At 35.3% G+C, this 13,210-nt stretch overlaps 1 protein-coding gene across 1 annotated transcript in view; it reads left to right on the forward strand.

Moving 5' to 3' along the window:
• Positions 1-13,210, forward strand: part of ARHGAP15 (Rho GTPase activating protein 15) — a 563,492-nt gene that overhangs the window by 35,132 nt on the left and 515,150 nt on the right. Inside the window, exon 2 of the mRNA XM_063076301.1 lies at positions 10,902-10,970. Within this exon, the coding sequence (XP_062932371.1) occupies positions 10,902-10,970 (69 nt within the window). The remainder of the gene's footprint in view (positions 1-10,901; positions 10,971-13,210) is intronic.

The raw sequence follows: 13,210 nt of genomic DNA on the forward strand, positions 1-13,210 counted from the left end.
ATTTTATAAGTACATTGGCTTAATGTTAGTTACCCATTTACCAGAACACATTTACCCATTTACTAGAAGGACTGCTGGAAGAGGAACAATGCAGTTGGTACAGGGAAGATAAAAATAAGCTGCATATATATTCTAAGCTGCATATGTACTAATTTCCTTATTTATAATGCAATCCTATGAGGTATAAGTATTACAATATGCCATATTTTACAGTTGAGGAAAGAGAGGCACCAAATGGCTAAGTAATTTGCTCAGAGGATAAGTGGTAATAGAATATAGAATGATCTAAAGTAATAATCTACATAACCGTATAATGCTATTTAAAAGCACAAATATGTTTACCTATATTTATATCCATATCCATACCTATTTATAACTCTATCTACATATGTTCTTCTCAGTTCCCTCTAGAAGAAGAACCTAAGCCCCAAGCATCATATACACTACTTAGATCAGGAAACTAGTGTATAACTAGTATCAGTTATATCAATTATAGAGTAATGGGGAGATTGTTTTGAAAATTCAACCTTAACATGGTAAGAATAGATATTAAATCTTTTCTGAGAAATTATGAAAGTCTACCTGAAAAAGACTAGCAACTGATTTGGTTCATATTTTGAAAAGAATGTTGAATATGTTTCTAACAAGATATCTTAGGGCAAAGATACTGAAGGTCATGGTGAAATTAATGAAATAATAGATCACATATATAAAGAGACACAATATGAAGTTTGAAAGGACCAATCCCACGATATACTGTCCTGTACTATGCTAAATACTGCAGATTTTAAGAGGGTAAAACATGGCCCTTACCCTTGAGAGTTCCTTGACCGGACATCGGCTTTTTTTCATTTTCAACAAATTAGTTGTATGTGATTCTTATGATTCTATCACGAGAAAAATTATTTACTTGGGGATCTCTAATAGTTAAATTATAGCATAATAGTGATCATAATAATAATCATAACAGTAATCATATTAAGGAGTTCTGGATGACTTTACCCATTGCTTTTTCTATTTTCACCAGAAACTCCTGAGATAATTCCAAATTCAGTTTCACATAATATTTTTTTCAAACTATAACAATTTATCCCTTCTCTGACTAGTTTTCTTTTATGACTACATCTAAGCAAGTGGTGCTAACCTGAAGGTCATTCAGGAAAACATTATGAGTGACCCACCTTTTTTGAAAATGTGCTGCCTTTAAGAATTCTGGGGAAGACAGAAAAAAAATGGCCTATTTTTTCTTATAAACCATATGTTCTTACATTTCTGATATCTGGAATCAACAGCTTGCCAGAAACATTCCCAGTCAAAAGCCAGACTAAGCCATAAAGGTGTCCAAAGAAGTCTGTTCTTATTACTGAAGATGTTGAACTAGTCTTGACTTCAAACGGTAGATATTTCCACAATTTAGTGGTATATGACAGCTCTATTCATTCCACATTGTCAAATTCTTTGGTTTTGGCCATTGAGTATTTATGCACTTCTGGCTAGGGAAGCAGAGAAGCCTAATTTAATTCCGGAGCCAAAAGTTTTTAGGCCCTGTTCCTTTGGAACTTGGATTGAAGGATTTTGGCATGGTATAAAGACTAGGGCAGATCAAGTAGTCACACATAACTAACTGACTCAACAGAGCATATTCAGAGAGAAAGATCATGCCTACACATTGGATAACCATTCTCCAAGGCAGACTGACAACACCCTGAATTCAATCACCCTTAAATAAACACACAAGGAAAGCAGGGCTTTAACATACCTTCCGGCACTGCTCTCCAATGCTGCCTGATTGGTTTCAGTGCCATAGGCCAGGCTGCAGATGCAGCCATTACTGTTGTTCTTACTTATGTCTGTCTGCTGTCTGCTAACAAGCATTCATATGCTTTGGATCATTAAAGTCACAACCTCCTATGCCAATCTATTTCTTTCCATGGGTTTGTTGTAGATTGAAAAGAGAGATACTATTTCTGTTCCTCTTTCTTTCCATTAGGACCTCCGGTCAGGGTTATTTCTGAGGTCTGAATATCATAGCTTGCACCCTTGCCCCCACTGAACACATAAATTGTGCTCCCATTAAGCTTGTTCTTTTTGCCTGATTTATTTTGCTTGCTGTTGTATGTGCTTTTTCAATGTAAAGCAAATGATTTGTGCTGGAACTGCAACAGACAAAAAGTGCTGTAACTTAAGCTATTCCTGATGCTACTGCTGTGTATGACAGGTCTTCTGTACTTACACCCCCGGTAAATGTCTTCTGACAGACTCCAGGTGGTTGGGATTTTCACAATCCAACCCATTTCTGTGTTAAAACTTGTCACTGGGGCTCTGTGAACTCTTTCCTCTCATCTTACCATTGGTAGCAGGTTGGGTGCATTTGAACATGTACCTCTACAGGCCACATGTTTCCACAGGTATAATCAAAGGTGGAGAAATGCAAGTTTCTCTTTCAGGGAAGGCACAGAGGACAGATATTGTACAGAGAAAGAAAGAAAAAAAATGTCACTTGTAGTATTATGCAGGCTGCCCATCTAAAACCATCATTGCCTGGCACCTACACACTAAGGGCAAGAATCCAGCCAACTTGTGAGTGGGCACCATGCCATTTGAGCAGATGGGCATGGAAGTCGGCAGCCAGTAGACCATGTATGTGCATCAACGGTGGGTGTTGAGGGCACGATTCCCAGAGGAGAATGTCCTAACAGCTGTCTGGCCTGAGCCAACATACTTACGACCAAGGAAAAGTGCCATCCTTCAATCCTGCTGAGTTGGATTAACCTTCAGAACTAAATCTGCTTTTTCGGCAGCAGAAGGTGAGTTTGGGGTTTCTGAAAACCTCAAAGAATAAGTGAAGAAAGGAAACTGAAAAGATACAATTATCAGATATTGAGTAAAGATGCTGAGGGCATTCAATGTGCTTATTTTAAATATTTCACTGAAAATCTGTTAATTCTTGAAAGAATGTCATATTTATTAAAAGCTTTGCCTTCCCCCAATTCTTTTAGAAGTGACCTTCCAACACAGGTAGCCCATTTTTAATAAGTGAGCGCTTTCCCATTTCTGCATTAAGAAATAACAATGTATGAAGAAAAGTGTCAGTAACCTATAGAAAACTGACTGTGGGTAGATATCTTTGTCAAACTACATATCATGACTAAACCTGATATATTGTAGATTACAGATTTCAAAAAGGCGAGTTTCTTCAGTAATTGAGCATCCACTTGAAGAAGTAAGAAGTAAACTTGATATTTCAACTTATGCCTTTCTGGGCAATGAAAGAAAATTTTTTATTTGAGACTAAAAGTAAAGCCTGATTCTAATTTGTTAAGAAATTCCAGAGAGAAACATTGTGAAATTGAATATAGGTTGTTTCCGCCCAACATAGCCAAATGGTGATTTGACAATTACTTGTTTTATTTGGTTAAAAATAGGACCATTTTTAGTGATTCAGAGCCTCAATAATTGTCTATTTGTTTTCTATTTGCTTTATTAGGAGGTATTTGTGGGATAGTTTTCTTGATATTGTTTTCTATTGAATTGGATCTTTTTATTTGAAAGCTAACATGATTTTCTGTGACTAGAAAGTCTAAGTTTGGCTCAAGTGTTCTAGATTACCAATGTACAGTTTCATAACCTACTCTAAACTATTTCCTTTTGTTTATATCAACAGAATAAATATTTCTATTATTGGGAATAAAAGAGATGAGTAAGTTACTTTATCTGCTGATAGAAACTATAGCTGTGGCTTTAACAAAGTATGTAAGGACTTAGATCTAATACCATTAGTAGTATTATGAGTAGAATAAAATGTTTATGTATCTATTTGGGGTCCTTGGTTTCTCATTACATAGATTTAGAAATTCACAGCATGAATTATGTGCTCTTACATAAAAAAACCAAGGTGAATTAAAAACAATTCATAATGCACTTCACATGAAAGAAATGTAGAAAATTATATTATTCAGGTTATTTCTGTGTTTTTTCATTCTGGTGCATGAAAAATCCTTGAATCTGAACTTGCCCTTTGTTTTCTCAAAAGCTGTTATCTTAAGAGCCTATTTGAAGACTAAAATTGTGGTATATCCAGGTTCTATATAAGTGACATCTCTTGGTCAGAAAAAAATTTTGGAGAGAAACATTCTACTGAAAGTATCTGCAAAAGAAAGGAAATAATATTCAGCAATAAACAAGAATATGTGTGTATTGCATACAATTAATTTTCATTTAAATAGGAAGGTCATGAGGCAGTATATTTTCTTCTTGGAGGATGTGTATGGGACTAAATAAAGAAGGGAAAGAATATTAAGAAGTTAGAATCATTTTAGCAAGTTCTTCCTTTGGGCTATCTGGGAGATAAGAAAATTTGGTTACAGCTGAGTTTAACTCAGGTAGGCTTACCCCAGGAATAAGATGCTAGTCAGCACTGCATGTGACACAGATGCTGACCAAAGAATATTCAACAAATTTTTTAAACACTGATAAACTTTAATAAGTCCTCAAGAAGGTTTTTGAATTGTTCCCTTTCATTTTTGGCAGGAAACAAAAGAGATAAGAGACTGTCAAATTTTAGATTGACAATATACAACCAAAAGAGGCTTAGGAAGAGCAAAAAAAAAGGGGGGGGGGAGGGGACATTTGCTTATATAGATACCCCCTGTGGTAATTGAATGATATTGTGGGCAGAGATAGCAAAGTATAATGTTAAACAATTTACTTATCACTAACAAGGAAGAAAACAGAAGAATTTGATCTTACTTCCATTTTGTCATCACCTCCCATTAGGACTATGAAAAGATATACTTAGCATTAGAATAATTGTGACACATGAATAAATTTTAAATGCGCCCACAAATAGTTAAAATTAGAAGATTAAATGCATGATAAGATAAATTCCTTCAATCTTAACTTTCCCTTTGTTTTCTCAAAAGCTGTCATCTACCACATACTCATGCTTTTAAAAAAATAGCCATTATTTAGGTTGAGGCTTATTATTTCTAAACAACTAAATCATTGTGAGTGCAAGAAATATTGGCCATTTCTCCACATTCCAAAAAAAAAAAGAAAAAAAAAGCTTCTAACTTTCCTTAATTTCTGATTGTAAGAGATTTAAGAAATAGAATTTGGCAAAACAAATGAAGATTTGAATATAAGAATTGGGATACACCAAAAAATTTTTGAGAAACTGTGAAGATAAAAACTAAACTTAACCACAGATTTATTTCTGTTTTTCATCCAAGTATCCAGGGAGATTGCTAATGGGAGGTATGCCTCAGAAAATGTACATGTCTGTGAAAATGTTGGAACAAAACTAATGCTTTTCAAGTAATTTTACTTCAATTCTAAGCCACAAGATATAAACTTTCATCAAAAATGGTAATCTATTTAAAATCAGAGCTATGTGGAATGTTTCATGTTTATGTATAACTTTCATAGTAGACCTTCCTACACAAGAAAAATAATATGCCCCAATTCTGTTATTTTTACAGTATGTAATACATCAAGTACTAATCCCACCCATCAGTTTCATCTTCTTTAAATAGATAAAAAGAAAAAGGAATGGAAGAAGAAATGAAGACACTTTGAAAAAGTGACTTTTTAATACCTCTTTTTGGAGGAAAAGATATCTGAAAAAATTGTAATACATATTCTAATAAGAACAAAGAGGAAATTAAAGGAAAATATGCATTACATATTCCGAATACTCAATTTTTCCACTTTGCTTTGCATAATTAGAAAGCTAGAATACCTGGGAGGGGCAGAAAGAAAGTGAAAGGGAGGAGTGTGGTGAGTGGTGATAAAGAAGGAAAAACACAGATTTGATCTAAAAGTATTTCAGTAATAAGGTTACTCGGATATTGGGTTCAAAAGACATTTATATTTTAAGAATTTTCAGTGGTAGCTACAAATCATTCCTATTTAAAGGACATGATAAATCAATAGGAAGATATCATTGAAGAAAAAGGAAGATATCATTGAAGAAAAAGATTGGACACACACACAAAGATGAGATCTGACTTCTCTCTTTCTCCCCGGAAGAAAGGTTACCATTAACTCAAGTAATTATTAGGAAAATTCAGTTACTTAAGATGCAGAATACTGTGATAGAATAGAGCAATTTAAAACATAACCATGTCACCTTGAAAGAAACTCTTAAGTGACATTCTTAATAAATAGGCCAGAGAAATTTTGAACTGTCAAAGTTTCTTTTTGCTAAAATACTCTTATTGGAAGTAAATTGAGAGGTAGAAATTGATGAAATTTTCAAAGGGAATTGCAACATGATATTGAAACCAATGCTTCATAATTTTTGAGTATAAGAACTAGCAAAATAAATGAGGTCACAAACACTTAAACACATGGTAAGCATACATGTATACCCACTCATGCTTAAAAGGAGGATCTATAAGCTACGTAAGAACATTTGGAAACAAATAAGAAATACACAATTTTAGGTCAAATAGATCCTCAGAAGAAATGCTTCTGTAATTGAGAGAAAATAGTTTATTGAAATAAAGTTGTATTGAGCTACTGCTAACATTATTACTGCTAATTAAGTTTTTCAGAATTTAATAATTAATTAGCAATACCGGCAACAGTGAAAAGGACTAAGATCAAACAATGGAGCCCACTGTTCTAGCTTTCTGAAACTTACTGAGAAGCAATTTGCAGAATGAAGTGTAGGTTTTTGATGTCAGATACATTTAAAAGTTCTTAAATTCTTGAGAAAGAATAGGACTGTCCATAATGAAGCACTCTCTTTGCAATATTAGTGGTAGAAATATTTTATAACATAAGCAAACAAATATATTTTGAGCACTTACTATTACAAATTATTGACATATGCGTGTACCACGCATGAAGTGTCTGGCTAAAAATGAATGGTTCATAAAGACATCTAATGTCCTAAACTGGAATATTTCACAAGGTGTCCAATAATAATCTATAAAATTATCAGATAATAATAAACTATTGATAAATACATATAAGTATAATAAAAAAAATTTTATTTATACTGTGCCTTAGGAGAGCCTTTTTCCCCTTAAAATTTAGCTCATGAGATTTGGTTGACCCCAAGTTTTCTTTATAATTATTATTTCAATTAAGTATATCATGTAAAGACAGCTTGAAATATCCTAACTTTTCCTGATATTCATGTGAGGCAATTAAGCCATTTTGGATCCAGAATTTCTTAAGTCATAAGTCTCAGTCAGCATAATGTGATTTGGATGATAACATATTTATTTGCCTAATGCTTTACTGAGAAGAGCATTAAAGCAAAAGACAGGTGATAAAAGTTCTCTTTTTTCAATATCTTCATAACTTGGTTGAAAATGATAGATTGGCTAGCTTATTGATTTAGGAATGATCAGCAATATTACTTCCCTTAAATGAATATTAAAATGGTTCATAAGAGATTTGAAACCTGATTTCTAGCTTCCCTTATGAATGTGTACAAATTTATAAGTTTTACTCTCTTTAAATTTCTACCTTAGAAACATTCCCTTATGCACAAAAGGGATCTCAATTTTGTATTTTCCCAAGAATTTAGTGACTGCCTACACACACACACACACACACACACACACACACACACACACACACACACACACACACACTTTTATATTGCTGGGGAAGCAATAAAGCGTAATAGTTCAGGGCTTTGATCTGGGTTAAAATACCACCCTTCCCTTTTACTTGCTGTGGACTTTCAAAGTTACTTATTCTGTGTCTGTACTTCTATACTTATAAAAAGAAGGTAATCTATTGACCTCTTAAGATTTGGGTGACAATTAAATATGCTAATATATGGAAAACACATAGGACAGTGCCTGGCAAACAATGAGGATTCAACAAGTGTTAGCAGATAATCTTATCATTGTATCATTTCTCAATCTGAATTCTTGTTTGTACCATGGACCCAAAGGGCCCCTTTGGGGTGAATTAAGTGTGTGCTCAATAAATGATCCTTTCTGTTCTAATTTCTTCTCATTAAAATTTGTTTCCCAAACTTCAGTCATTCACTTACATTTGTGTGTTTTTTATATTTCATACCACATATTACTTAGTTAGTATATTATTTATACTGTATTAATTAAATATCTTTATTTTAAAGGAAAAGGTATCCATATTACTAGTAAGTGGCTTTGATATGATAAATTTTTCTAGTAAATATTAAAATTTTATAAATATTTAAAATAAAAACATTCATCAGCTAAAATAATCTCTTATGTCCCTGACAATATGTGCATAACACATTTTGAAACATAGCCTTAGAGAAAAGCTTTGTATAGGTGAGTGGAAGGGAAATTTAGAGGATGGGGGGCCACTATGCTCATCAAAACCTGGTAGTGGTGAGACAGAAGAGGGCATGTACTTGGCCATAGAAGAAATGGTAGGTGAATGGCCAGGTGCCCATTCATCAATATTGTGGAGATATTTACTTGCTCCTACTTTCTCTAACACTTAAGCTTGAGACACTTCACAGGAGAATAACTTTTATCCCAAGACTGGAAATCTAGTTAGGTTTCAAGAGAAAGAGAACAAGAAAATTTTCCCCCATCCCAGAAGTCTTCAATCCTCATAAGTTAAATATAAAATACGTATATTAAATTTGCAGTGGAGATTATAAATCTTAGTATAATGAGCAGTAGATGAGAGTAGGAATTTCTAAATATATAGTAATATAAAATGATTTCCTGGTTCTTTAAGAGATTTAAATACCAAATATATATATTTTCCCACTGTTGAGAAGAAGCTGAAATATCAATGGATAACAGGTGTGAATTTGGGGTTTTCTAGGATCACTCCCATTAACTAACTATTCTGCACTCAGGTTCATTTTGACATTAATTAAGCATCAACTCTGGTACTCTTATCTAGGGTAGTGTTAGCAACTAAAATTCTCTAAAATATATGATGTCTCCAAGAAATAGAAGTTTACTTCTTATATAACAGAAGGAAGTTTTCTGAAGGAACTCTCTCTGCAACTTTTCTCTAAGTATAAAATTATTCCAAAATAAAACGTTTACTACAGAAAACCAGGTGAGCATCCCTGGCCTGGTAGCTTTCAGGGCCTGAGCTTCTCCCATATTGCATCTTCATCCTGACAGAGGGCGTCATTCAGCTTTACCCTCAGCTGGTATACGAGGAAAGACAGAAGAGAGAAAATGTAGGGGAAATACTCACTGGTTACCAGCCTCAACCGAGGAGTGGTTCACCTTGTTTCTGCTCACATTCCATTGGTCTGAACAGTCACATGGCTACCCCTAACTCAAGGCATGCTGGGAAATATAGTGCCCAGGAAAACGTATGTGCCTATGAAAGAGAGGACAAAATTTTGGTGAACAGCCAGCAAGCTCTTTAGTCTTCCCTGCCCTTCACCATATATCAGTTTGCACCCGTCTTCCAGCACTTAGTAATCCATGCATCTGCCTCCCCAAAGGTGACATCCAAAAGACCCATCCAGATATTGCATCAAGCTCAAATTCCAGAATCTCTGGTGATAAACAGCTCTCTCCATAGAGTCCAGGTCTCTCCAGGGGGATTAAATGATTTAGATCTTGAAATTTAAGCTCCCTGTTCCACTTTTCCCTACCATATCCAGTAGAGAACGAAGGAACAAGAACTTGGTAACTGGAAAACACAAACAAAAATGCCTCTCATTTGTAAAAGGAAAGAATGGTAAACAGCCAACAATCACTGGACCAAAATGATGATTAAATCCTTCTGGGCAGGCCCTGTGAGACCCTTGCCCTGGCAGGAGAGACAGTCCTTGGCTCTCCTTTTTGGGAGAATTCCCTGTGTCCATTGCCTCCAGGGTTTCTCTTTCTTACTTTCTCTATTCTCCTCCATTCTCCCCCCCACTTCATATAAAATATGAAATAGTATTAATGAGAACTTCTGTTTAAGTTACCAAACACTACAAGATTTAATTATAAATTCCTTCTCTTTCTCTTTTTTGTTTTGTTATGGAATCTGACTATGATGTTTCTTTAGGGGAAAGAACAATATGACTTTTTAAAAATTTGTTCCACAAGCACCTGTCATATGATTTTGTGTAATTAAACATATCTAGATAAGAGTAGAAGGCATGAAAATTAATAGAATACCAATTCTGAAAAAGCTGAGCTCATGTCATAGACACAAAGTGTTTCAATAGGAAATACTTTGTCTCAGTTACTATTACTGCATTACAAATCACCCTGAAACAGAGGTGTAAAACAATGGTTTGGTTATGCTGAGAGTCTGGTCAAAATTTTTTAAAAAGCACAGCAGAAATAGCTTGTCTCTAGTCCATGATGTTTGAGGCCTCTGATGGGAAGCTTGAAGGCTGGGAGTGACTCAGTGCTTGGGAGAGGGAACCATCAGGAGTTCTTTATATTTACGTGGTTGGTGGTTGATGCTGGCTGTCTGCTAGAATCTCAGCAAGTCTAGCAGCCAGAAAACCTGAATCCTCTTCATGTAGAGTTATTTGGACTTCCTTAAACACGGTGACTATTTTCCAAGAGTGAGGGTTCCCGAAAACCACGGAGGAAGTGCATGACATTTTTGTGCTCTAGCCTTTGAAATCAAATAGTAGGACAACTGTTGTACTCTTTGGTTGAAGCAGGCATAAATGTCTGCCCAGGTTCAACATGAAAGAACATGGATCCCACCACTTGATGAAAGGGGTGTCGAGGTTACATGGTAAGAAGAGCATATGAATTTGAGATATTGTTTCAGCCACCCATCTTTGAGTACTCATTGTATTCAAATTAGTCAATGTCCAAAACATTTGCTTCTTATTTTATACCTACGTTATTCACCTTCTTGAATAAATCTGAATATGGTATTTATGTGCACTCTTACTGTATTGTGCTCTATTGAGAAAAATAATATAGTAATATCAAATATCACCTTATTTGTAGATATCCCGACACAGAAGAAATCATTCACAGCATGTCTTGAAAGACGTCATTCCTCCATTGGAACAATTGGTGAGTAATTATTTCATTGTGTTCTTGATCTACTGGTACAAAATTAATCACCCCAAAACCCATCAACCTAAAACAGCACATGTTATTATCTCATTTTTCTGTGGGTCCAGAATCCGGACATGGCTTAGCAGGATCCTCTAACTCAGAGGCTATGAAAAGGTTGCAGTCTAGGTGTCAGCCAGAACTGGGGTCACATCTGAAGGCTTGACTGGGGAAGGTCTGCTTTCAAGCTCACTTATGTGGCTGATAGCAGGGTTCAGTTCCTCCTGGGGTGTTGGCCAGAGGCTGTGTTCAGTTCCTTGCCACGTGGGCTTCTGCATCATGGCATCTTGCTTCTTCAAAGCATGCAAGGTGAGAAGTCACAATCTCCTGTAACCTAATCATAAAAGTAAAAAAAATCCCATCAAGTTTGCCACATTCTCTTGGTCAGAAGCAAGTCACTAAATTCAGTCCTCAGTTAAGGAGAGGGGATTACATAAATGTGTGAAAAACAGGAAACAGAGATTATTGAGGCCTAGTAAAAATATTGATAGTTTTTTCATTGTTTGTTTTAAGGAAATTTAACCCTTTTCCTGTAAATATGAAGTCCATAAGTCCATAAGAGCAGAACTTTTTTTTTCTTCCATTTTTGTGTATTTTTGTACCCTAATGACCAGAAGAGTGACTGAAACATTGTTAATAAAATGAATGAAGTATTAGAGATACCTTAAAAATACATAAGCCCAACTTTTCTGACATGTTGTGATACTTCTTTCTTTTAATGATCTCCTTTTTGACAAATATAATGTCCTGTTTCTCCATATCATTCAACTTGTCCTTCCTGCTATATTTCACATTGATCAGCATGTTTCCAATAACATGCGTTACAGGACACTACACCACGATGACTTTATTCCTATCTACCTCCTGCTATTCCACACCAAACGGTGCCTTTTTTTGGTTCAGTTCTCTTATTTTCCTTTATTTTGCCTATCCTCATTTCAGCTACTGATCCATTACTCAACTTTACTTTAGGATAAATTCCTCAAAAGAATTGTCTACATTTCCTAATCCCCCCCTACTCTATCTCTTGGACCCACTCAATTTAGGCTTTTAATACAAGCACTCACCTCTTATCCAGGTCACTAATTGCTTCCATATTGTTAAATCCATTGGTAAACTCAGTTCTCTTCTTAGTAGACATATGTGAGAATTTAACACAATTGATAACTCTCTTTTTGAAACATTTTCCTCACACAGCTACCAGTAAACTGCTTTCTCATAGATTTACAATGAACTAAATGGGCCATCTTTGTTCCCTCCTTTTTGCTGGTTCCTCTTTATCTTGGAGCTCAGTTCTTAACATTGATTCTTTCTCTCTATGGTCATTCCCTAGGGCTCTCATTCAGTGTTATGGATTTATATAGAAAGTTACAATAACCACTTCTAAATTTCTATCTCCAGCATGGGCCACTGCCTTGAACTCCAGTACTGTATGTACTGCATTTTCACATACATCTCAAACTTAACATATCCTAAACTGATACTGATCCTCCCCAAACCTGTTCTCCCAGTCTCCTCTGTTTCACAAGATGCTAACTTCATTCTTCTAGGGGCTTCAGTCAAAACTCTTAAAGTCATCTTTGACTCCTTTATTTCTCCCATCACATGAACTTGAACATCATGGAACCATACTTGCTGCATCATCAAAATAAATCCAGAATCCGTTCATTTCTTATCACTTTGTGCTTTATCATCTCTCTCCTGATATATTGAAACAGCTTTCTAACAGTCTGCCCCTTTCACCCTTTCTACTCTTTATTTTTAACACAACAGCCAGAGTGATCTTGTTAAAATGTTAATTAGATTATTTACATTCCTTGTCTTAGTCAGTTCAGGTGTTATTACAAAGTACCATAGACTGGATGGCTTATAAACCACAGAAATTTATTTCTCACAGTTCTGAAGGGTGGAAATCCAAGATCAGGGTGCCAGCATGATCAGGTTCTGGTGAGGGCCTTCTTCTGGGTTGTAGACTGCTGACTTCTTATTGTATCCTCACATGGAAGAAAGAGGATGAGAGAGCTCTTTTATAAGGGCACTAATGCTATTCATGAGAATTCCACCCTCGTGACCTAGTCACATCCCAATACATCATAAAACCACCACATTGGGGGTTAGGATTTCAAAATATGGACTTTAGAGGAGCACAGACATTCAGTCCATAACATCACTCCTTGAGGCAAAATCCTTCCTAGATT

The sequence above is a fragment of the Cynocephalus volans genome, chromosome 1, assembly GCF_027409185.1.
Source record: "Cynocephalus volans isolate mCynVol1 chromosome 1, mCynVol1.pri, whole genome shotgun sequence".
In the NCBI taxonomy this organism is placed as follows: Eukaryota; Metazoa; Chordata; class Mammalia; order Dermoptera; family Cynocephalidae; genus Cynocephalus; species Cynocephalus volans.